Source organism: Notolepis coatsorum (assembly GCF_963971535.1).
Source record: "Notolepis coatsorum genome assembly, chromosome: 12".
In the NCBI taxonomy this organism is placed as follows: domain Eukaryota; kingdom Metazoa; phylum Chordata; class Actinopteri; order Aulopiformes; family Paralepididae; genus Notolepis; species Notolepis coatsorum.
The window spans coordinates 35,254,071-35,280,024 of record NC_140176.1 but is presented as its reverse complement, the minus strand read 5'-3'; the positions used below and the strand labels follow the sequence as shown (position 1 = coordinate 35,280,024).

Here is a 25,954-nt window from a genome sequence, read left to right as displayed (position 1 = left end):
GTTAATAATGTGTTAACGCAAATTCGCATTAACGCCACATATATTTTGGATGCATAACGCACATGCAAAAAGTAAAACCATAAACCTAAAAGAAGTACAAACGTTCAGTCATACCTATATATATCTCCCTGTGTGTGTGTGTGCCTCCCCTCTCTCCCTGTGTGTGTATGCCTCCTCTCTCCATCTCTCTCTATCCTATCCTTCTATTTCTCTGTCCTGAGCCAGTTTCTTAAACAGTTTGTTTACATCGTCAGACAACAGGGCAGCTCACTTGAAACAATGAAGTTTCAACCAGACAATGAAAATAACCTCTCATATGGTCCTGTGTGAGAGGAGGAGAGAGAGAACTTTAGTTTTACTTTTAGCAGGTCAATATTCCCATCTGTTGTTGCATATTGGGCTTCGCCGTGTTATGATTATTTGCTGCATATTTATCTTATGCTAAATTCAATACCTTTGTATTTTTGGTTATTCATTTTTATTTAATAAACAGCACATTTGCATAAAGCAAGCACATCTCTCCACTCCCATGTTGATAAGAGTATTAAGCACTTGAAAAATATCCCTTTTAAGGTACATTTGGACAGATACAAATGAGCGATTACCTATGGACAATCATGCGATTAATCGTGATTAAATATTTTAATCAATTGACAGCCCTACTTGGCCCTAGATGATGCATACCGGTATATATTTTTATTGCAGATGTTAACAAAGTTTTCCGATTGGGGACATAATTTGCATTTTGAAAAAAGGTAATAAATCACTATCATGCTGTTACAACATAGGGACTCTAGTATGGTGATAATACCGTATGGTGGGGCCTCTATTTGTCAGTATTTTAGAGTGTTTGGGAACGCCACCCAAATGAAGAATTGTGTTATATCCATGCCCTAGGAATCTATATCTGTGAGTATGAGCCACCACTAAAGCCAGAAATGACAAAAGTAAGACTCAAACGTGTGATGTCATCAGGTATTAGGGATGGGTACCTTTCACATTTGAACCGATACCGGTACCGGTACCTGTGAATCGATACCGGTACCCAACGGTACCTTTTTTCGGTACTTTAGTCTCAAGAAATGTAATTTACCTACCTCAGTCAAAAAAAAAAAAATCCAAACTTCAAATAACTACAATTTCGACAGTTTTCGGCTTGTCATTGCTCCGACTGCTTTGTTGTTGAATCAAGTCAAATCCTAGGTAAGCATATATTGTGCGTGTGAATGTTGACATGAAAAAAAAAAAAGCAAAAAAAAAAAATAAAAAAAGTAAATTATTATTATTATTTTTTTTTTTTTTGGTATCTCACTTGATTCGATACTCGGTAGTACCGACGTGTTTCGGTTCGGTACCTCAAAAGTACAGAATTCGGTACCCATCCCTATCAGGTATAAAGTCTGGAGCAGCTCCGCTGACAAACGGGTGACTGGATTTTGTCGAGTGTTTGTTTTCTTCTGTATTCCCCAAACAAGCTTTAGTCTCGAGTAGTTCTCCGTTCTGAAACAGAAATTGCGATTACCTGTGTTCTCAGAACATCCCCCTGGGTGCTGTCAGTGTCATCTTTACCATCTCTCCCAAGAGATTGTTTATGGAGCAGCTCCAGACTTTATACCACAACGATTTTCATGTATATCTTTTGGACCGCCTTAGATCATTGAAAAATAACACGTATGAATTCTGAAATTGGCCTTACTGTATGATTGGTTTTCTATCATACGGTAATTCAATTGTGTTTACATGTCCTTTTTAATAACCTGTTGAAAAGCAGACAGGCTGCTTCACCAGACCTTTTAGTCGACTCTCTCCTTCCAGACCTTTTAGTCGACTCTCTCCTTCCAGACCTTTTAGTCGACTCTCTCCTTCTAGACCTTTTAGTCGACTCTCTCCTTCCAGACCTTTTAGTCGACTCTCTCCTTCTAGACCTTTTAGTCGACTCTCCTTCTAGACATTTTAGTCGACTCTCTCCTTCTAGACCTTTTAGTCGACTCTCCTTCTAGACCTTTTAGTCGACTCTCCTTCTAGACCTTTTAGTCGACTCTCTCCTTCCAGACCTTTTAGTCGACTTTTTCCTTCTAGACCTTTTAGTCGACTATCCTTCCAGACCTTTTAGTCGACTCTATCCTTCCAGACCTTTTAGTCGACTCTATTGAAGGATGTCAAGGTTTTTTCAATGTATATAATGTATATATTAGGGACGATGACCGCATCTAAAGGGGCCAGGTCAGAGAGGTATATGTGGTGGTGGAGGCGGTCAGAGAGAGAGTCAATGTGTTTAGCAGCAGACTAAGATAGAGCCCAGTGCATGCCGAGGTCGTTTCAGCACATAACAACTGATAAGGACTGCGAGCAGGCAGAATGGAGAGATAGAAAAGTGGGTGACATCCATAGAACAGACGTCTAGTGTGTGTTTAAAGGTGAACAGCAGGTGTCATTACAGCACGTCACATAGCGACAGAAGAGAGGCCGGGCCTGTCGTTGCTATGATGATGAATATTATAAATGTGAGTTTCCTTCCGGGTGTAAGTTAGAACAGGACACAGCGTGATACTAGCAGACGTGGAGAGAGGGACTAGAGGGCCCCTCCTATGCCTCGAGGAGGCTAGCTTCGGCTAACAAAGAAGGGTTTTGGCTAACGACAAGGCCTCAACCACCATTGGACTAACAGCAGAAGACGATAGAATAATGAATTTAATGTTCCATCAAAGACTTTTCAAGGACAATACGAAATGGGTAACATCTGAGGCTTTTGTTTATGTAATAAACAACGATTCCAAGAAAGGTACTACGCTGTCCAGTGTCGAATTCTTAGGTTTACGGATTGCATTAAAGGGGGATGACAAAGATTGTACAGCCAGTATGAGACGTCGGAGAAATAAACACAACGCAGAAACTACATGAGCCAACGATGAAGAGAGGTGATAAGTGGCTGATTGATCCAAATCTAACACTATCCTTCCTGTGAGTCTCCACCAGGCCTTTTAGTCGATTCTTTTTTTAAAGAATGTATGTAAATACAAACAAAATAAAACAAAAACAAATCATTAATCTCTAGCAATAAAATGGAAAGAAAATTGCCATTTTTTAACAAACCAAACCAAAATACTATACTTTATACTTATAGTACATGCATGAGCCTGGTCTCTTTTGAAAGATGACATTCTGATACAATAAAGAAAATTCACTTTTAGTGCTAATGAAATAGAGTAACATAGGTCTGAGTTGTAGAAAAACGTGTTACTCACGTTTTTCTGTAGTAGTTAGTAGTCCAGAAGTAAATGTATGGCTGGAACACCCTGGGTCCATAGCCTGAAGTCTTGTGTAGTAAATGTCAAAATTTCATAAGAATCCATTCAGAAATGAGTGATTTGAAGTGGTTTTGGTAAAAAAAAAAAAGGAAAAAAAAAGAGCTCAGAAAACGATTTTCTGATTGACTCCAATGCATTCGACGGAGAATTCTCTTCCTGTTTTCGCTCGTGACTTTTCACCTAGATCCCTGATTTGCTCATTCCCACACGGGGTACCATTGGAAAGCCACACTCATTCGTTACAACTCTGTCCAATAATTTTCGATATCGCCAAATGATTGACGGAGGTAGAAGCTCGGGAGTCGGGAGTGGTATTTGAATTTTTTTTAAGTCTGCCGTCTACTTCGGCGCATGCCTCACATATCGGCATGTAGCTCGAGAACTGCTGAGCGGAAATATGTCGCCTGAAAAGGCTATCAACAGGCAACAAATAGGGCTTCAATTCGATCTATATATTGTATTAAAAAATATGCATGCCCGAGCCGCTAGAGGTCGCCAAAGTGGCGTATACGGGGCCTTGCGTTGTAAGCGGTTAAAACCTTACAAAACAAATATATATATACAAATATGCAAAACATACAAAAAAATATATATATATGTAAAACATGAATAAAATAAAAATTTAAAAAAAAATAATTGTGAAAATAATTTCTTTATAACTTAGTTTGAATTGTCTTATGTTTGGACATTGCTTTAGCACAATACTCAGACTGTTCCACAGTTTCACTCCACATATGGAAATGCAATGTCTTCTCCTGGTAGTACGTACACTAAGAACTTTTAAGTTGAGTTCTCCCCTCAGATTATAACCCCTCTCTCTTTCAAAGAACAGTTTTTGAATGTTTCCTGGAAGTACATTACCTTTTGCTTTATACATTATGTGTGCTGTTTTAAATTCCACAAGATCAATTAACTTTAATGTTTTTTACTTACATTTCTTTTATATTTGTGTGATCACGATATCCTGCATTGTGAACTATCCTTATGGCTCTTTTTTGGAGTATAAAAAGTGGTTGTAGTGTAGAATTATAAGTGTTTCCCCAGACTTCAGCGCAGTAATTTAAATATGATAAAAGTAGTGAACAGTAGAGAGTGTAGAGTGATTTTTGATCCAGAATGTGCTTTGCTTTACTCATGACTGAAATGCTTATTGACAGTTTAGAATAGACTCTATCCTCACTGTGAATTTTGTAAAACAAATCTAAATCTCTCCGGGTGACATCAGTGCTGCCAGTGTCTTCTTTGTTCCTCTTTGCCCCTTTGTGACGAGAGACAGCAGTAAAATGAAAGCGTCCTACTCGAGGACACAAGATGTATGACGGAGCGTGTTGCATAAGTGCACTCAAGGCCTGGCGATAATACAACATCTGCATTCACAGAACAGATGAATGGCAAGACGCCGGTTGAATAGAGTAGGTGATAATAACGAAGCAAAACGTATTATTGCCTGTAGCCTGGTCTTTGTGCTCATAACTCAATAGGATTATCATCCTCCTTGCTCACATTATGGGTTTAATTGCATGCTTAGGTCTAATAATGCGTTCAAATCACCGTGTCGGAGATGATTGAAATCAAAGTGAAACTACCTGGGTTGCTCTCCCGGTGAAAGGGGGGGCGGGGGGACTCCACGTGTATCGGAGGAGTGTGGTAGTCTACACCCTCCCCAGACCGACATGTGGTAGTCTACCAGAACAACAGCAGGGCAGCACAACAACCAGGAAGGGAATTGGCATAATGACTGAATTAGAGATTATGGGAGCAAAGTAAAAAGGCAAAATAAATATATAATTAAAGGTGGGCTTCTAATTTATTTCAGGAAATGGCAATTCACTGAGCATGGAAAAAAACTAAAACATAACAATTGGTAGATTAAGAACAAACCGATTGGTTAACCTCTTCCGGGAAGTGCATCTGGCCTTGCCGTCCATTAACCCCATGTAAACGTGCACCTTGTTTGTAGAGCTAAACCTATATTTTATATTATAGCTATGTGTCTAATAACGCCGTCGATTGTCAGTGAGTTGCTTCCAGTCAACGTGCAAAAAACGGATTATTTTTTCATCCGTACATTTCCGTTTGATACCGTTTTGAATATGAATATAGTTTGGGTGCTTCTGAGTAATTCCAGGAAAAAGACGCGAAAACAGCGTTTTTGTGTAATTCAATAAACACGTTGTCATTTTTCGCCTGATTATCGAATTTTCCTGAAATCAACGCTAGATAGATTATCATTATTATCCTTCCTCGTGCATACATGAAATGTGCCCTGGAGCGCGGCACTAATCAGCAGCGGCACTAATCAGCAGCGGCACTAATCATCAGCGGCGCAGCAGCGCTGTTGAATGCATATAAGGGAAACACTGCTTGATGTATTGTTTCCCGTTAGAAGGAGTGCCACCTTTTCCAGGGCTTGTATGGTATGTCTGGTATTTCCTAGGGAGACTCCAAATCAGTTAAGCACAGGTTTTGCCATTTCTCACTGTCTCAGTATTCTAAATAAACCTCAACTCAAGCCACACGTGGGGGTATGAAATCTGACCTTGCATAAATACAGCGTAGCTCTTGGAAGGTTAAAAATAACTTCAGACAGGATGAGCCCACAGGCCTAATAGAAAACAAACATGGCAGGCGATCAGCGCTAATCAGCCCCAGCACTTAGCATCTGTGCCGAGAGGCGCTGACACCGATCTGACCCCAAGTCAGCTCAAACTCGACCAGACATACCATCTATTCTCCCCTGCTGTTCTGTACCCTGCTCCCACTTGCACTCTTTCTTTTTCTCTTTGTTTTGTTCTTTACATCCATCCATCCCTCCATCCCGGACTTGTGGATTGTGGTCCCGTGCTTTAAGGAAATCTGGGTTAAACAATGTTTATTTATTTTGCACATAATCTTACACACATCCAAAATCTTTGTTTTGCACACATTCATTTATGTTGACAGTTATTGAGAGTACATTAGCTTTAATGTGGCCACCAGTGATGTTATCGGGGACAGTGAATCCTTGTGTTGTGTTAATTACAGCTCAATGAAATTATAAGGCATCAGTCCCTATAAGACAATGTACTGCTATTCTTTTCATCTACATCATTTCACGGAGCTGTAATTAACAAAACACAAAGATTCAATGTCCCCAATGACATCACGAGTGGCCATATTCAAATTAATTTACTGTCAAACTAAATAAATGTGTGCAAAACACATTAGAGTTTGGATGTGTGTGATTATGTGCAAAATAAATTTAATAAAATGTTTTGGCAAAGTGCCAAATAAATGACCTTATTATAGCCAATTAACCTCTTTAGCCCAAGCGGTCCGCCGGTGGACCGCAAATGACATCACATGATAAAAGAAACTCTCCAAAATCCATTTCCTCATCCACAGCCGTTCATTCTGAAGTGTGATTCACTTCTGGTTTTCGCTCGTAAACTTTCACCTAGATCCCTTATACACTCATTGACTACAAAGCTGACCAATAAACCACATTGCATGCTTGCACGAGGAAGGATAATAATGATGATCTAGCGTTGATTTCAGGAAGATCCGATAACCAGGCAAAAAATTACGCGTTTATTGAATTACACAAAAACGCTGTTTTCACGTCTTTTCCCTGGAATTACTCAGAAGCAACCAAACTATATTCATATTCAAAACGGTATAAAACTGAAATGTACGGGTGAAAAAATAATCAGTTTTTTGCACATTGACCAGAAGCAACTCACTGAGACTCGACGGCATTATTAGACCCATAGCTATACTATAAAATATAGGTTTAGCTCTACAAACTACAACTACGTTTACATGGGATTAATGGACGGCAAGGAAGGGGTCACTTCCCGGAAGGGGTGTGGCACTCAATGTGTTAAGAGGTTAAGGGCCAGAACTTTACCACAGGACGTTTTCTAAATCAACATTCTGTACCCACATGTCTTATACGTTTGGCCCCTAAGAAACCCTTCCACCAAGACAAGTTAGTCGTCACTTTGAATCCACACCCATAGGGTTATATATAAATGCAGTCCATAGGGTTGTCGGCCTACCGTTTAGACTCCAATGTCCCTCACAGGCACTTGGGTCACAAGTAGGAATGTAGGGCATGAGTAATGTTTTCCCAGATTGAGTACTCGCATGAATTACTGTAGTGCAAACAAACACGAACCGCTGTTATTATCTTTTAGAGGCTGGAAAGAGGAGGATGTTAGCAAAGAGGCTAGATATATAAGAACATTAGCTCTCCATGCTCCACAGATTCCAGTTGTTGTCTTCCTGCAACAACTCACACCTTGCGTGATTTCAGAGCGAGAGTTTCCTTTCAGTGACAAAAATATAAAAAAATCAAGCACCCTCAAAAACCACTCGATGAGTTGAAACGTGAGTAGTGGCTTACTCATGCCCATCCCTAGTCACAAGTAGCACAGTCCTGTCATATATAATGACTCATGGAGCCAAGATGACGGTTATGTAATAAACCCAGAAAGAGCAGCACCGATTGTTGCCATTGTGAGAGAAGAATCAGGTCAACAACAGTTCCTGCTGTTAGTATTCAGACCGTAGCGCCTCTGTATTATTGAAGACGCCCAACGTCTAAAGCACAGACTCCCCAGGCGATGACCTTCACCCCTGATCTCAGGGAAGCCTCTGAGCCAACCATATTGCGCCTGTGTACACATTGTGTGTGTGTGAGAGGGAGATGGTAGAGAGTGCATGTGTGTGTGTGTGTGTGTGTATGGGTGTGAGAGAGGGAGAAAGCGAGTGCCTGTGTACATGTGTGTGTGTGTGTGTGTGTGAGAGAGGGAGAAGGAGTGTGAGAAAGAGAGTGAATTTGTACGTGGGTGTGATAGAGAGGGAGAAAGAGAGTGAATTTGTACGTGTGTGTGATAGAGAGGGAGAAAGAGAGTGAATTTGTACGTGTGTGTGATAGAGAGGGAGAAAGAGAGTGAATTTGTACGTGTGTGTGATAGAGTGTGAGAAAGAGAGTGAATTTGTACGTGTGTGTGTGTGATGGAGAGGGAGAAAGAGAGTGCATGTGTACGTGTGTGTGAGAGCGAGATAAAGAGAGTGCATGTGTACGTGTGTGTGAGAGAGTGCATGTGTACGTGTGAGAGAGAGAGGGTGTGCATGTGTACGTGTGTGTGAGAGAGCGAGTGCATGTGTATGTGTGTGAGAGAGTGCATGTGTACGTGTGTGAGAGTGTGTGCATGTCTACGTGTGTGTGTGTGTGTGTGAGAGAGTGCATGTGTACGTGTGTGAGAGAGAGAGTGTGCATGTGTACGTGTGTGTGTGTGTGTGTGTGAGAGAGTGTGTATGTGTACGTGTGTGTGTGTGTGAGAGAGAGTGCATGTGTACGTGTGTGTGTGAGAGAGAGAGTGCATGTGTGTGTGTGAGTGTTTTTGTTTCGCTCCAACTGCTTAACTTTAAACAAGATTATTCAAAATAAAAATATATAACCCCTCCCACCATCCCCCCTTCTTCCTACTGGTACCCAAGGCGCTGTAAAAACACTGAGGCAAGAGGCTCCCTCTTGGCAGGCAACCACCCTAACAGGAAGCAAGGTTACACCCAGCGGCAAGGCATGGCGGATTGATTGGATAAAAAAAGAAAAAATGCTTATAACGGTGACTCGACCTTGCTTATGAAATCCACATTCTATTTTCTACTCCTCCTCTGCTAAATAAGAGGAATCGTCTGGTCTGGTGCATTTCATGTAGACTTTATTCACCCGCCCGCTCCCCGTTTTATCGAGCCTGACTTATTGTGTTCTCGCTGAGGAAGACGAGACGGAAGGTGTGCCAGAAGTCCTGCGTGAAGCATCCTGCTGTGGGTCTCAGACGGGACACCCTCTCGCTCAGCGTAAAGCGGTCTGATGCCGTGGAAACGTCCCGTTAGTCCTGCGGTTTTAAACTCATTACAGTAGGACTGGGCGATTAATTGAGTGTCAATTTCATTACCATTTTGTCTTCCCACGATCATGAAAACAAGATAATCGAGATAAAACCGTTATTGCTCTCATTTTGTCTTGAAAATTCAGCACACCCTTCCTTCACAGCGGTGCGCTCCACACAGATTCAGCTCGTGTTGAGAGGAGCCACAGCGCGTTTTTCCAGTTATATTGAAACGTTTTTGGTAACTTGTAGATGACAGAAATGCAGCCTTTGGTAACTTGTAGAAGATGACAGAAAGGCAGCCTTTGTTAACTTGTAGAATATGACAGAAAGGCATTATTTGGTAACTTGTAGAATATGATAGAAAGGCAGCCTTTGGTAACTTGTAGAATATGACAAAGGCAGCCTTTGGTAACTTGTAGAAGATGAAGGAAAGGCAGCCTTTGGTCGAGAAGAAAGGTAAAACGAATTCAGTCGTCGTCATATGATGCAATATCAATCAAAACAATAATCGAGCAGCCCTACATTACAGCTTAGGTCATATGAATACCGGCTGTTTGTCTTGTAGTGAAATCCACCCCAAAAACAGGAATGAACATGAACTCTCCCCAGAGTGAGACACACAAAAACAAGAAAACTGGCTTTCTACATCGATCAAGCCTTCACAATTAAGTGAGCTTTATTACCCTGCAGTTAGCCAGCGGTTATGAAGCAGAAAATGCACCCACATCCTCATCAAATCACCCTGGATACAGTCACCGCGTTGATGAAGCTCGTCTTAACAGTCAATAGAGCAGCTCCAGGGTTTGTACTTGATGACATCATCAGGATGTAAAGGAACATATAAATGAATGAATAACAGCATTTCAAATCATTATAATAATACATTTGTATTCATATTGCACTTTACATTTGACAATCTCAAGGTGCTACAGGTTGAAAACATTTAATGCAACAGATAAAAAAAGAAGCATATCAGGATCTAGAAACGTGCAGTCTGTGGTGTCCAGATGGTCGGGGAGAGCGTTCCACAGACTGGGAGCAACCAAGCAGAAGACCCGATCTCCCATGGTACAGAGCTTGGTCCTGCCTGATCTCCATGGTACAGAGCTTGGTCCTGCCTGATCTCCATGGTACGGAGCTTGGTCCTGCCTGATCTCCATGGTACGGAGCTTGCTCCTGCCTGATCTCCATGGTACGGAGCTTGGTCCTGCCTGATCTCCATGGTACGGAGCTTGCTCCTGCCTGATCTCCATGGTACGGAGCTTGCTCCTGCCTGATCTCCATGGTACGGAGCTTTGTCCTGCCTGATCTCCATGGTACGGAGCTTGCTCCTGCCTGATCTCCATGGTACGGAGCTTGCTCCTGCCTGATCTCCATGGTACGGAGCTTGCTCCTGCCTGATCTCCATGGTACGGAGCTTTGTCCTGCCTGATCTCCATGGTACGGAGCTTGCTCCTGCCTGATCTCCATGGTACGGAGCTTGCTCCTGCCTGATCTCCATGGTACGGAGCTTGGTCCTGCCTGATCTCCATGGTACGGAGCTTTGTCCTCCCTGATCTCCATGGTACGGAGCTTTGTCCTCCCTGATCTCCATGGTACGGAGCTTTGTCCTCCCTGATCTCCATGGTACGGAGCTTGCTCCTGCCTGATCTCCATGGTACGGAGCTTTGTCCTCCCTGATCTCCATGGTACGGAGCTTTGTCCTCCCTGATCTCCATGGTACGGAGCTTTGTCCTCCCTGATCTCCATGGTACGGAGCTTGCTCCTGCCTGATCTCCATGGTACGGAGCTTTGTCCTCCCTGATCTCCATGGTACGGAGCTTGCTCCTGCCTGATCTCCATGGTACAGAGCTTGGTCCTCCTGCCTGATCTCCATGGTACGGAGCTTGGTCCTGTCTGATCTCTATGGTACGGAGCTTGGTCCTGCTTGATCTCCATGGTACGGAGCTTGGTCCTGCCTGATCTCCATGGTACGGAGCTTGGTCCTGCGTGGGACACAAAGAGCTCTGCGGTGTATAGGGTCACTTCTTCCCTCCTCCATCACCAATGTGTAGCACTCAGGCGTGGGTGAAGCAGGGCCTCAAAACCCTGGCAGCATCCGTACCATGTTCTACCCTTTGAACCACACAGGACTAGAAGACTTGTCTCTGGCTTTGGGTGGCAAAGACTGAACTGTCCAAATCATATATAGTGGATATTCCCTCCTTTAACCTCTTAACGTTTGCTGATGGCAAAGATTATTGACCACCGTTGTAGCCAAGGAGTGTCTGCTCCGAAAGTGATCCCAGACGAGCGCGGATTGCAATGAGAAGGGGGCAGAAGAAGACAAACAAGTTATTTGTTTTGACTCGCACGTCTGAATGAATGGAAGTGGACGGCCATTTTGGATAATCACGCTGAATTATTGCGGTACACACATTGCAAAAACCTTTGTTAAACACAAATTTTCCGTGGTATTTTTATAAACTTTGGACCTGTACTACATAAGACTATAGAACCGTTATGTTTTCCAGCTCCTACCTCTCAGCTGGAACCCCAAAACAGGAATCTGGCAACAAGTCAACACAAAATTAAGGAGCAAATATTTTATTTCAGTGTGTTCAAACCTCTCTATTAGATTAGCACTCAAAGTGATATTGTGTAAGAAACTTCAGAATGTTACCTTTCAAAAGAGACCAGACTCATGCATGTGCTATAAGTATAAAGTATAATAAATAGCAAATTACTTTGTGTATGCAATCGTCAGGCGCTTTATGCCAAATGTGCTAAAGGGGTTAAAGGTGCTATAGAAAAGTGGGTTAAAGGTGCTATAGATCAAATGTTTATGTACCGGTAGACTAATCCACAGAGAAAGGTGCAGAATAAAAGTATTGATTTTCCCCCAAAGAAATTATTGAGTTATGAATTCATAATTTAAAAATATTTTGCGGGTCCAAAATTAATCTTGTTATTTACATGTTGTGTGCATATATCCCCTCCATACTTCCCATTTCCCCCACGTGGAACGGACCTGATTGGATAAACGTGCCGCTAGTTGAGACACGCTGGCTCTCTAGTGCGACATCTAGTGGCTCGATGTTATCCATAGCACCTTTAACGGCTGGATGTTTCTCTGCGCGTCTCTAATCTGTCCCAGGGAGGAGCTGGAAGGCTTCGTGTCCAGCGGGACTCTGAGCCACTTGAAGGTGTGTTTCTCCAGAGATGGTCAGCAGGAGACGACCACGTCACCTGGTCCCAGATACGTTCAGCACAACCTGCTTCTCAACGCCCAGCACATCACCGACGTGCTGCTCAAACAGCACGGCTGCTTCTACGTCTGCGGGTGAGTGTGTGGTGATCACAAGGATTTGTGATCCAACTACAGTATATGGAATTTTTTCAACCCATATATTTTAATGGTGGATTAAGGTGGCAGATATTAAGCCAATATAAGACCAATATTTCTGTCAAAATCTAGCGAAACCGTCTAGCAATATTTTGCCCATTTTCTACTAAAATAAAAAATTTGCAATAAAGAAAGACATTTGCTGTAATTTTCTGCAACTAAAAAACATAATTTCAATAAAATATCAAACACAAAGGTATGTTCCAAATAAGCTATTAATTTAAGTATGATGTATAAGGTTGTATAATAGTTTAATGTTGAACATGAAAACACACACACACATGAACGGAGGACCAAGCAATCATGTATTAGACAATAATGCGTCTGTTTCTAAGCTGGCCCCAAGCTTTAACTGCAAAAGAACACACATAGTGGCACTGCACCCCTATACTATTGTTATGCAATTATAAGATTGAGCTTTATTTTACATAAGGCCATTAACATCATGGGACAGGCCTACCTTTCACTTCAGTCTTTGTTAGCAGTTGACCAATATGTGTTTTTCCGATATTAAGAGAGCAAGGCATCTGATAAAATACAACAATTTAATAATAACAAATGAGACTTAAGTTCACTAATGTTAACTATAGCTAGCTAGCTAACTTAGCTTGTAGATGACAGCTAGGTTTACACTTGCTAACATTAGCCTAAATAAACGCTTAAATATAACCTGACAAAGTATGGTTATCTTAGGCCCTTACCAGATAAGCTAGCATGACGTGGTTTGAATCTACAGATTCCTTGTGATCTCTAGTGTGATACTTATGCTCTCACTCTAGCCTGTAAAAGCAGGCCGAAATCACAATTTCAACAACAGCTGATACAGATTTTTTTCCAACCAGTATCTGCAAACCAAGATATTGGTCAACCCCTAAATGATACCGATGATGATGATGATGATGATGATGATGATGATGATGATGATGATGATACAACATAGTTCATGGAAGCTCTTGAAGGACAGTACCAGTGTTTTGACATGTAAGGCCCTTAAGTCATACTTGACAGGAGAAAATAATTCAGACTCAGTATCGTTTGAGACAAGAGACAAGACTCTGGTCAGTATCGTTTGAGACAAGACTCTGGTCAGTATCGTTTGAGACAAGACTCGGGTCAGTATCGTTTGAGACAAGACTCAGGTCAGTATCGTTTGAGACAAAACTCAAGACTCGGGTCAGTATAGTTTGAGACAAGACTCTGGTCAGTATCATTTGAGACAAGACTCAAGACTTAGGTCAGTATAGTTTGAGACAAGACTCTGGTCAATATCGTTTGAGACGAGACTCAGCTCAGTATCGTTTGAGACAAGAGACAAGACTCAGGTCAGTATCGTTTGAGACAAGACTCAAGACTTAGGTCAGTATAGTTTGAAACAAGACTCTGGTCAATATCGTTTGAGACAAGACTCAGCTCAGTATCGTTTGAGACAAGAGACAAGACTCAGGTCAGTATCGTTTGAGACAAGACTCGGGTCAGTAGCGTTTGAGACAAGACTCAATTCTGTGGTGATTCAACATTGCCTTGGCAAAAAGTCTCATCTGAAAAGATTCGTTAGACGACCTTGAAAACCCACGCAGATGGACAGATTTGATGAAGACCACACACTGAGAATTGACCCTAATACTGTACAGCAAGTAAATGGGAGGCTTGCATTTTATAAAGCGTGTTGATAACGGTGGGTTTTTATAAGTGTCTCGGGTCATGATCAGATGGACTGGAAGAAGCCTGCAGCAGCAATAGATAAACACTAAATAGCGAACAATATATCTCAGTAATGGAAAAACGATACCAAACAGTCTGAAGTATTAACCTATTATGGCAGGAATGATATAGGATCCCGACGTCAATAATGCTGGTATTGTTCTTTAAAGGGATATTTCACTCTAGCAGAACGTGTCATGATTCAGCAGTTTTGCCTCCCATCTAAGTGCATCTACAAGTAAACTAGATACCACTGCGGCCCCTGCCGCCTGCTGTCAGCACCATCATTCCTCCCAGGTGTCGGGCTCCTAATTCACTTCCATTCATTTTGGGGATCTCAAGTTTCAAGTTTGTTTATTAAATATCACAATAAAATACAGGTACTTTACGGTGAAATGCTTGGTTCTGTATGAGCCCCTGAGAGTGTGCTTCATACAGTAAAAAAAAGTAAGTAAGAAAGTAAGTAAAAGAATTAATAAAAGTAAGTAAAGAGGAATATACACATTTCTTTTAATGTTCTTATTTTTTTTGGTGTATTGTTTTTATTGACCTATAGTCCATTCATGCTGAGTGAATCAGTTCCCCCAGCCACATTTGTGTATTCAAATTTTTTGGGGGAATTAACTGATAGAAAATGTATCGAATCGAATCAAATCGTGGTCAAATGAAGAGATTTCATGATGCATTGAATCATTGCCTGAAGAATCGAAATCGAATCTAATTGTTGTGAGGTCGAATCATTACACCCCTAGTAAACAGTGAGGTATAATGCAGAAAATGAGGTACAAAACGTTGAGGTAAGATGCAATTGCAAATGAGGTATGAATGTAGTGCAAATCTCTCTAATAATAGATAAATATAATGTAGTGTTAAAGTGTCTAAAGTGAGTGTTAACACATTGGTCGCCATAAACGAGTTTTTGCCATGGCATTCATAATTCATCCAGCCAACCTCCGGTGCTGCAGCGGGACCCTGAATGAGATTGCAACACCTCAATACCGCCGCCTGTGATCGGTGCGTCGAGGAAATTCCTCCGGCAGTAATATCTTGTTACGTGGGTCCAGACAAACACTGGCGTGCATATGGATCACTTGCATAACGCAATAATCAATATGATTTCGGCATTTATTGCGCCATACAAACAGGAAATGGATCTAGGCGATCGGCGTCAAATAATTGGGATCTTTTTCTTCCAGTCTCATCGGCGAACGGTAAGAGGACATTATTTTCAGCCCGATTGTGCGTTTCTTTGTTTGCAAACAGTCTGATCAATATATCAACCCATACTACATAAAGCCGTTACTGACGATAAAGGAATTATAGACAACCCCCGCCCCCCCCTTTCCTCCACGCATGATGAAGCATAATGTATATACCGATCATATACATTTGAATTTTTTAATATAGCGTGTATAGGAAAGAAACGGCACTCGATAATCTATGCGTTTGGGCCTATAACTAGCGTTTTTGGAATTACAGCAGAAAAGCTTATAAACATACTTATATTCAAGACGGTATTAACACAACAATGTATGAATGAAAAAATATAACGTTCCCACATCCGGAACGATAGATAATCGATGTTGAATGGGCCATAGTAATGTCAATATAGCAATACAATTTAAAAAGTTATAGCCCTGCTAAGAAGGTAAACATCTCCATAGGCTTACAGTGCTGGCAGAGAGTGGTATAAGATGGGCACAATGCCCGGCGCCCAATGTGTTAAGGTGAGTGTTTGTTTAAAAGTGAGTGTGTGCATGTGGATGTGTGCAATGAGTGTAGATGATGGGTTGTTACATGGAGTCATTGAGCATCCTGATGGCCTGGGGATAGAAGCTCCTTCTGAGTCTCTCTGTACTGGCCATGATACTCCGGTAGTGCTTGCCTGACCGCAACAGTTCAAAGAGGCAGTTGTTTGGGTGACTAGAGTCTTTGGTTATTCTCTTAGCCTTGAGAATGAATGCACCCTTACCTTAGAGGAACACGCCAACATCATTGGGAAATGCCCGTACCCTCTTCTCCAGAGTCAGACAAGAAAGTACCGTATCCACTTACATTGATGTGTGCTAAGCTAGGATAGCTTTCTACTGAACGCACAGAGGAAATTGGTATCGATCTTTTTGTCTGACTCATTCTTTCCCATTATGTTGGCATGTTCCTTTAACCTCTTAAGCCCGGAGCCCTATTTTCTGAAAATCCGCCTAAAATACATACCTAAGTAAATGGAATATTGTTTCTACAAGGTCTATTTGCATATTCTTGGTATCTAGGGATATCTATGGACCTCAGTGAATGTATTCCCAGTGTCAGAAATATTGTGTCTAGGAAGCATGTGGTAGGCTTCAGGGTTCCCTTGTACCGACCAGTAGGAGGAACATGCGCACAACAACCAGGTAGGGGAGGGGGGGAATTGGCATAACGACTAAATTGGGATGGGGAGAACATTTAAAAAAAATCAGGCGGAGAAAAAGAGGATAAAAAATATATATATATATATATATATTGTGTCTATTACTAGGCTTGCTTAAATTGTGATGAAACAAAGGAGAATATGAATTATGATTTTTCTTTGCATCTTTGACCATGCTAAAAATTACCAGACAAGAAAAACTGCCACTGATCTCGTGCAGTACCTTCTTGAGATCATGTGTACAAAGAATCTAAGGAAATGAATAAAGGGAAGATGATTAAACAGAAGGTTTTGTAGATACAGTACTGAATTCTCCTATCCGGACCAATGCAATTTGAAATATTATTATAGAATATAGAATAGCAGGCTTATAAATTACCTTATTATAGCCAATTCGCACATTTATGGATTGTGCCAAATCTTATATTTCAAATGCCCGAGTTCAATTTGGATTTAGTATCGCCAGGCGTGCATAAGAACAGATAATTAAATCTACTGTATGTACAGTAGTTTTTTTTTTTTTTGCCAGGGTGCCACCATTTTTAAACTAATTTCAATTCTGATTGTTGCTACATGCTAGAAATAGGGGAGACAAACTAACTGCGCTCCCATATATGCCAATAACGTTAAGTTTTGTGGTTTATTATCCCGTGTAATAAGAGATATTAAAAAAATTCATACAGAAGTAATTTTCTTCAAGCCCTATAGAGGCCTTTGGGAAGTGTCGTTCGGAAAAATTCCAATGCTCATCGAAAGCTCTCTGTGTCCTCTTCAAAATGGGAAACTACAATTCCTGACGTTACATTTTTCCAAAATGGTTGACTTTTCCGACCAAAACAATAGAAAATGAAAATCGATCTAATAACACTTTAACCTATTGGTAAACTAACGTATTGATGATAATATACATTATAACTGCTGTTGTGACATGGTTATGATGTTTATACTTGAATACGTTTGAAAAATAAAACGATACTTTTGTCAGACAGTCTAGTCAGATTGATTTATGACGTGATGTCATTTGCGGTCCGCCGATGGACCGTACGGGTGGAAGAGATTAAAGGAGCTGCAAGTGGTATTTCCTTGTTAAAATAGGTGTTAAGTAGCTCTACATTCTGCCATCTCTGATACAGAGTGTTTGGTCAGTAACATGGGTCTCCCAGTTCCTCTGCTCTGCAGTAAACTCAAAATACATGTTCTGGTATCTCTTCCAACTTTATACAATCAGGAGAGAGAGCCCTAGAGATTTCAAGAAATCTTGCCAAGCCAAATTTGCTGGCAGATTGTTTTAATTGTTTCAAGCACATTTATTTTTATTTATTTTTTTTGTTGCAGTGTGGAGTTCTCTCTCCTTATTGGATAAGTGGGAACGGGATACCAGAACATGTATTCTCTGTTTACTGCAGAGTGGAGGGACAGGGAGACCCATGTTACTGACCAAACACTCTATATCAGTGATTGCTTTCAGAATGTAGAGTTATTTTAACACGTATTTTAACAACAAAAATACCAGTTACAGCCCCTTTAACCTCTTTATTGATACACTGGCGTAATCCTCCTTCCTCCACCCACCAGGGACGCCAAGAACATGGCGCGGGACGTGAACGACACGCTGATCCAGATGATCGGAGACGAGCTTCAGCTGGACAAGCTGGAGGCCATGAAGACGCTGGCGGGTCTGAGAGACGAGAGGCGTTACCTACAGGACATCTGGGGCTGAGGAGAGACGTTACCTACAGGACATCTGGGGCTGAGGAGAGACGTTACCTACAGGACATCTGGGGCTGAGGAGAGACGTTACCTACAGGACATCTGGGGCTGAGGAGAGACGTTACCTACAGGACATCTGGGGCTGAGGAAGAGGAGTTATCTACAGGACATCTGGGGCTGAGGAGAGACGTTACCTACAGGACATCTGGGGCTGAGGAAGAGGAGTTATCTACACTCTACAGGACATCTGGGGCTGAGGAAGAGGAGTTATCTACACTCTACAGGACATCTGGGGCTGAGGAAGAGGAGTTATCTACACTCTACAGGACATCTGGGGCTGAGGAAGAGGAGTTATCTACACTCTACAGGACATCTGGGGCTGAGGAAGAGGAGTTATCTACACTCTACAGGACATCTGGGGCTGAGGAAGAGGAGTTATCTACACTCTACAGGACATCTGGGGCTGAGGAAGAGGAGTTATCTACACTCTACAGGACATCTGGGGCTGAGGAAGAGGAGTTATCTACAGGACATCTGGGGCTGAGGAAGAGGAGTTATCTACAGGACATCTGGGGCTGAGGAGAGGCTTACCTACAGGACATCTGGGGCTGAGGAAGAGGAGTTATCTACAGGACATCTGGGGCTGAGGAAGAGGAGTTATCTACAGGACATCTGGGGCTGAGGAAGAGGAGTTATCTACAGGACATCTGGGGCTGAGGAGAGGCTTACCTACAGGACATCTGGGGCTGAGGAAGAGGAGTTATCTACAGGACATCTGGGGCTGAGGAGAGACGTTATCTACAGGACATCTGGGGCTGAGGAAGAGGAGTTATCTACAGGACATCTGGGGCTGAGGAAGAGGAGTTATCTACAGGACATCTGGGGCTGAGGAGAGAGGGACGCACCAGACACCAAACATATTTAATAGTGCAAAGAAAATCACTAACATTTCAACCCGAACGTGTCCTCTTCAGAGATCATCAAATATTTAACAGAGTGAAGACACGTTTGTGTATCTTTCTAAAGATGATCCGTGTCTCCAGTACCTTCCTTTCTGATGATTTAATAGGCTTTGGACGTTTCAATGGGACCTCTGCTCTGCGTTCCTGACATCGCTGAGAGCCCAGGATGTTTTTATCAGTCAAGAGAGGTTTCAATAGTCACCCGGCAACAACCGCAGCCACGACCACCGCCAGCTGTAGAAGAGGACTCCTGTGGAGACGCCGTCTCAAAGGTCCAGCAGGTGGTCTACTTCCTATTGTATTTGATTCATTATCTTGAAACAGCGGGAAGAGAGAGACGGTGAATGGGAGGAGACACAGGAGCGAAGAGGCTGGCAGGCAGACGGTTCTGTAGTGTGGTTGTGAAAGGGTTAATCCCTACACTAGGGATGGGCATTATTTTTCTTTATCAATTTCTTTTTCGCTTTGTCTCAAAAAAATATATTTTCCCTTGTTTTTACCGGCACCCACACTGTGTAGTGTATTGAGACCCTATTAACTGCTACACCGCTGAATGGCATGGTGGGTTGCAGCTCGCTAGCTAGCCAGCCAGGCAGCATAACCGTCTTAACAGCCGGGAGAACAGAAAGAGGGAGCGGAGATGTTACACGGTAGCAACGTTTTGTACGTTTGCCATGTTGTTGAGGGGGATTTTCGATTAGTATCCGGATAGTTCCCAGTGACTATCGAATAGTAATTGTGTGACTTTTGCCCATCCCTACCCTACACCATCTCTTGGTTCATACAGCTCGTAATGTTTTAATACCAGTAATTGCGGGCTCTACCGGCACCTAACCAAACCAGGACAAACTGAGATGAGCTGGACCACACTGTTTATCTAGTCACTGCAGCAGCTTGATTTGTGTTGTGTGAACTATATAACCTTGCCCAGGGCAGTTCTGGTGTAGGTTCCTGTTGAAAGCTACAGGTCGCCTCTTATACATCTCAATCACCTACTCGAGATATAAACCTGCGGCCGCTCGATATCCCCCGGCGAGGTGCTAAACTCGCCAAGTTCTCGAGTCAATTTACTATTTCTGTCTAGATTACTTCAAGTCACTGGTCTTGTGATATCCAGTTGATATGAACTGTAATCATGAAGAGTTGTTAATCTCTTCTTGTTTGAAATAAACCGAATATTTTGTTTAGGAGAACTATTATATCATGTAATAAAAATAATATTATTATTATCATTTTACGAAAGGGCTTGTAATACTGCTCATTTGAAAGCTTGGTTGTATTACTACTTTTTTAATAAGTATTACCACTGTACTAACACGTAATCATTGTTTGCACTCCCCGGCCTTCTTTGTCCTCCTCCTCCTCCTCCTTCAACGGAACCGACCGTCTGACCCTGCAGTGATTCAGACGGTCGAGGTCCCACACAAGACAGAGTCAGTCTGGACACAGAGACACCGGAACCCGCAAACAACACTCATCTACATGCTTAGTATTTCTTATCAGTACATAGCATATACATATATAAATATATATATTTTAGCTGAAAAGCATTAACCAGTCAATTGATTCAATCTGTATTTCAGGACATAGTCACCTCAGAGGAAATCAAGGCGCGGCTGGTATTTGCTGGCAGGGATCAGTCCAAGAACTCAATGGATTATAAAAAGTCATCTTTATTTCAATGAAGTTACAGAAAAAGACTAAATAAAAATATCCATTACAGTTTAAAAGATTATATAAAAACAAAACATGTCATCTGCATCTTGGTCTTCCAAGTCACACACTGGTAAAAACTTCAAAATCTCTCAAAGAAGTCTGTAGGCACCATTCTTCTTCTCTCTCCAGCTCAGTGTAAAAAATCCCGCTCTTGAAAGGGCAACCGTCCCTTTTATATCCATCTTACAATATTTCCGATTGGTCTAAGAACATTGATGTCACAGGATCGTCATTTAGTTTAGCAAACCAACATACAGTACATAATTCGTTATGAACTCCTCCTTCTTTGAAATATGATATTTCTGTTACTGTTATCTAACAGTAACAGAAAGTCCCTTTTCCCTTCAAAACGTACAACGGCTTTGTCTGGGGGAACCACGTGACTGGGGCCCTTCATAGGATCTTCTTAAAGAATCCCTCCAGACAAATCCCTCCTTTTTTAAACATAATTCTTTTAGTATTTTTCTTTACTGACAGTCAATTATAAGCATGCCATTTTGAAAACTCTTACTGTACACATTTTAAACATTTAATTGTTATATAGTTTCTTTTCTTTCTTTAAGATCTCCCTCTATAGATTCAAGACTTCAACCAGCAACCCTTCTCTCCCCATCTCACTCAGACCCCACAAAGGGTTAACCAGTTTAATGCGTCTGCCGGCCGGAGAGGAGGGAGGGAGACAGATGCATAGTTCATAAGAATACAATGCCCCTCTGACTGGAGCTCCCTCTTCTGCGGCCTCTCCTGCTGCCTCTCAGGGTCACATTCTTTGTGGTTAACTCCCTACTGCAGGCTTGCTCTTACAGACACCTCTATGCGTGGCACTTTAACATGTGTTTACACATAACGTGTTTCTATTCCATTGTCCAGGAAGAATCTACAGACGTTCCCCATAATCATATATAGGATCAGGATGTCACCCTCAGTGTCACTTAGTTGGCTGTGACACTTTACACCCCCTCTGCCATCCTGGTCGGTCATTTTCCATTGTCTTAATAGCGTCTGTACTGGGGGACGAGATGGCGATTGTGGGGTCACGTGGCTGTGACTCTCCACACCCCCTCTGCCATCCTGGTCGGTCATTTTCCATTGTCTTAATAGCGTCTGTACTGGGGGACGAGATGGCGATTGTGGGGTCACGTGGCTGTGACTCTCCACACCCCCTCTGCCATCTTGGTGCCCTGTTACCCTGGTAGCCGGCGGGAAGACTTGCACCTGTTGTTCCCTGGCAGGACGGCTCGACATGATAGGGGTCACGTTGTTGCTTGGTATCCGGCGGGAAGACTTGCATCTGTTGTTCCCGGCCGATGCACCCAGGCTGTTGTCGTCTTGGTCATCTTGGTCACCTTGGTCATCTTGGTCATCTTGGTCACCTTGGTCATCTTGGTCATCTTGGGGTCGCCCCCTCTGACCTCTTGGATCTCTCCCATAGTTTGAGGTAGGTTGATTTGTCACTTCTCGGGCGACACCCACGGGTCCCCGAGAATTGTAGCAGCAGTCCTCTATTGACGTGTGGTTGGCCTGGTCATGTGACCCTGTCCGTAGGTCTCGCAGGACATCACAGATACAGTCCACAGAGGACTCATTTCTTTTCTCTCTTTCAGGTCCATTCAGGGCTCTCGTCGCCCTGTAACCTGGGTCCAGGCCGATGTCTCTCTGTCCGGTCTGGGAGGTCTAGGAGGTCTAGATGAGGACCTTGAGGATGCTCTGGAGCTTGACCTATCGTGTGACCCTGTCCGTAGGCCTCGCAGGACATCACAGATACAGTCCACAGAGGACTCATTTCTTTTCTCTCTTTCAGGTCCATTCAGGGCTCTCGTCGCCCTGTAACCTGGGTCCAGGCCGATGTCTCTCTGTCCGGTCTAGGAGGTCTGGGAGGTCTGGGAGGTCTAGGAGGTCTGGGAGGTCTGGGAGGTCTAGGAGGTCTAGATGAGGACCTTGAGGATGCTCTGGAGCTTGACCTATCCCGGTCTTCCTCCAGTTCCGATTTCTGACCTGAGTCAGTATATTCCTTCTTGCCATCCGCTGCGTCGTTCGCTGATTCCGGGGGACCGCCCCCCCGTCTAGGAGTGTGGCACTGATTCAGGTTTTGTCCCTTTACCAGCGCACATTGTTCACAGATCCTTCGGACTGTTGTTTCCGTCCACTTCCTTCTTGCACAGGGGGTCTACCCTGTGTTGTGCTTGTCTCGGTCCAGACTGGGTAGTTAGTTACTGTTTATGTCTGGTATTAGTTCCGGCTAGTTAGCCAGCTTGTAGATTCAGGCTATGTAGCCTCTTATAGACTCAGCTCCTGCTGATAACACCAGCCTGTATTATTACGCCGGTTCCATTTCCGTCCCAGTAGCAGGACTTATTCTGATTTTAAGTAAACATTAGGTTACTTCTGGTTGAGGTGACCTGGTACCTATTTTTTCTACTTAGGTTTCGACTGTAATTACGTTACTTTTTAGTCGTGAGTAAACTTTTACTGCTATCACAGAAATATACTTTAAGTGTGATTCTTTCTTTGAGTAGAACCTTCTACGTTTTTTTGACTGTAAGAAAACATTACGTAACTTTTTAGTCGTGAGTAAACTTTTACTGCTATCACAGAAATATACTTTAAGTGTGATTCTTTCTTTGAGTAGAACCTTCTACGTCTTTTGACTGTAAGAAAACATTACGTAACTTTTTAGTCGTGAGTAAACTTTTACTGCTATCACAGAAATATACTTTAAGTGTGATTCTTTCTTTGAGTAGAACCTTCTACGTCTTTTGACTGTAAGAAAACATTACGTAACTTTTTAGTCGTGAGTAAACTTTTACTGCTATCACAGAAATATACTTTAAGTGTGATTCTTTCTTTGAGTAGAACCTTCTACGTCTTTTGACTGTAAGAAAACATTACGTAACTTTTTAGTCGTGAGTAAACTTTTACTGCTATCACAGAAATATACTTTAAGTGTGATTCTTTCTTTGAGTAGAACCTTCTACGTCTTTTGACTGTAAGAAAACATTACGTAACTTTTTAGTCGTGAGTAAACTTTTACTGCTATCACAGAAATATACTTTAAGTGTGAATCTTTCTTTGAGTAGAACCTTCTACGTCTTTTGACTGTAAGAAAACATTACGTAACTTTTTAGTCGTGAGTAAACTTTTACTGCTATCACAGAAATATACTTTAAGTGTGATTCTTTCTTTGAGTAGAACCTTCTACGTCTTTTGACTGTAAGAAAACATTACGTAACTTTTTAGTCGTGAGTAAACTTTTACTGCTATCACAGAAATATACTTTAAGTGTGATTCTTTCTTTGAGTAGAACCTTCTACGTTTTTTGACTGTAAGAAAACATTACGTAACTTTTTAGTCGTGAGTAAACTTTTACTGCTATCACAGAAATATACTTTAAGTGTGATTCTTTCTTTGAGTAGAACCTTCTACGTCTTTTGACTGTAAGAAAACATTACGTAACTTTTTAGTCGTGAGTAAACTTTTACTGCTATCACAGAAATATACTTTAAGTGTGATTCTTTCTTTGAGTAGAACCTTCTACGTCTTTTGACTGTAAGAAAACATTACGTAACTTTTTAGTCGTGAGTAAACTTTTACTGCTATCACAGAAATATACTTTAAGTGTGATTCTTTCTTTGAGTAGAACCTTCTACGTCTTTTGACTGTAAGAAAACATTACGTAACTTTTTAGTCGTGAGTAAACTTTTACTGCTATCACAGAAATATACTTTAAGTGTGATTCTTTCTTTGAGTAGAACCTTCTACGTTTTTTGACTGTAAGAAAACATTACGTAACTTTTTAGTCGTGAGTAAACTTTTACTGCTATCACAGAAATATACTTTAAGTGTGATTCTTTCTTTGAGTAGAACCTTCTACGTTTGGTTTTTTTCAAATCTGTAATTAATTCTACTCCAGAGGCACCCGACAGCAGTCATTTCGGTTCATATTCTTTCGGTTTTTGATACCTATTTAAATAGTATAAAGCCCAACTCACTTGAACTTATGTTCTTAGCCCCGGAACCTCCAATCCGTTTTGACAGACCTATAAACCAGTGACTTGGCCGCCCAAGCACCACAGCGTCCTGTATGCTGAGGCTTCCAAGTCCCCACAAATCTGATAGGCCCGTCGGATACAGAGACCCTGATGCTCGCTCTGTCCCCCCGCGTCAAGGTGCTAAGCTTGATGAGAGTTTGCAGAGTCTCAATTTTTTACCCATAGGTGCTGGTGAGTGTACATCTCATGCAGCTGATATGGCTGGTAGGGTGCTAACCCACCAAATAGTTGCTGTCAGGAAATCCCTTCCGAATGAAATAGATTACAAATTCACTTTACTTTACTCTGGGTTTAGAGCAAGGACGGACATCTTTATATATTATACTTAGAATATATACAAAACTTTTGTAGTATTCTATGTCATGTTTCTTCCTAAATGACAATAACACTTTATATTATTCCTCTTGACAGATGAGCTGTATGTCAAGTGCAGTTTGCACTTGCTTGAGTCACTTGTGTCAGGGCCCCAGAGGGTAAGGATACTATTGATTCTCCTTCCGGGCTTTGAATTCCTCCCTTGTTGTCCTCACCTCTGCTTGCTGTTCTGGGGTTAGTGCGGCCCACTCGTCTGCAGGTAGGTATTGGTACTTCTTTTTCCCTGTTCTGTCCTTGGTTGTTTTCGGGGGGAACTCCTGGGAGGCCCCCCTTTTGTCAGATAGCATTTTAACTTGGTCATACAGCATACATTCGATACGTAGCTGGTCTTGTGACCATGCTGCGCATCGGGCTGCCAGTGGGTTACCCCCTGGGACTCCTCTGAGTAGCTTTTCAAGCAGTGAGCATGATCCTTGCATAGGTGTTCCATTCATGACTGATTCTGCTGCATCA

At 42.1% G+C, this 25,954-nt stretch overlaps 1 protein-coding gene across 1 annotated transcript in view; it reads left to right on the top strand.

Moving 5' to 3' along the window:
- Nucleotides 1-18,533, top strand: part of mtrr (5-methyltetrahydrofolate-homocysteine methyltransferase reductase) — a gene marked incomplete at its 5' end in the record, with an annotated part of 104,129 nt that extends 85,596 nt beyond the window's left edge. Inside the window, 2 exons of the mRNA XM_084326135.1 lie at nt 12,330-12,515; nt 18,265-18,533. Of these exons, the coding sequence (XP_084182261.1) occupies nt 12,330-12,515; nt 18,265-18,409 (331 nt within the window). The 3' untranslated portion in view covers nt 18,410-18,533. The remainder of the gene's footprint in view (nt 1-12,329; nt 12,516-18,264) is intronic.
- Nucleotides 18,534-25,954: the final 7,421 nt, after the last annotated feature.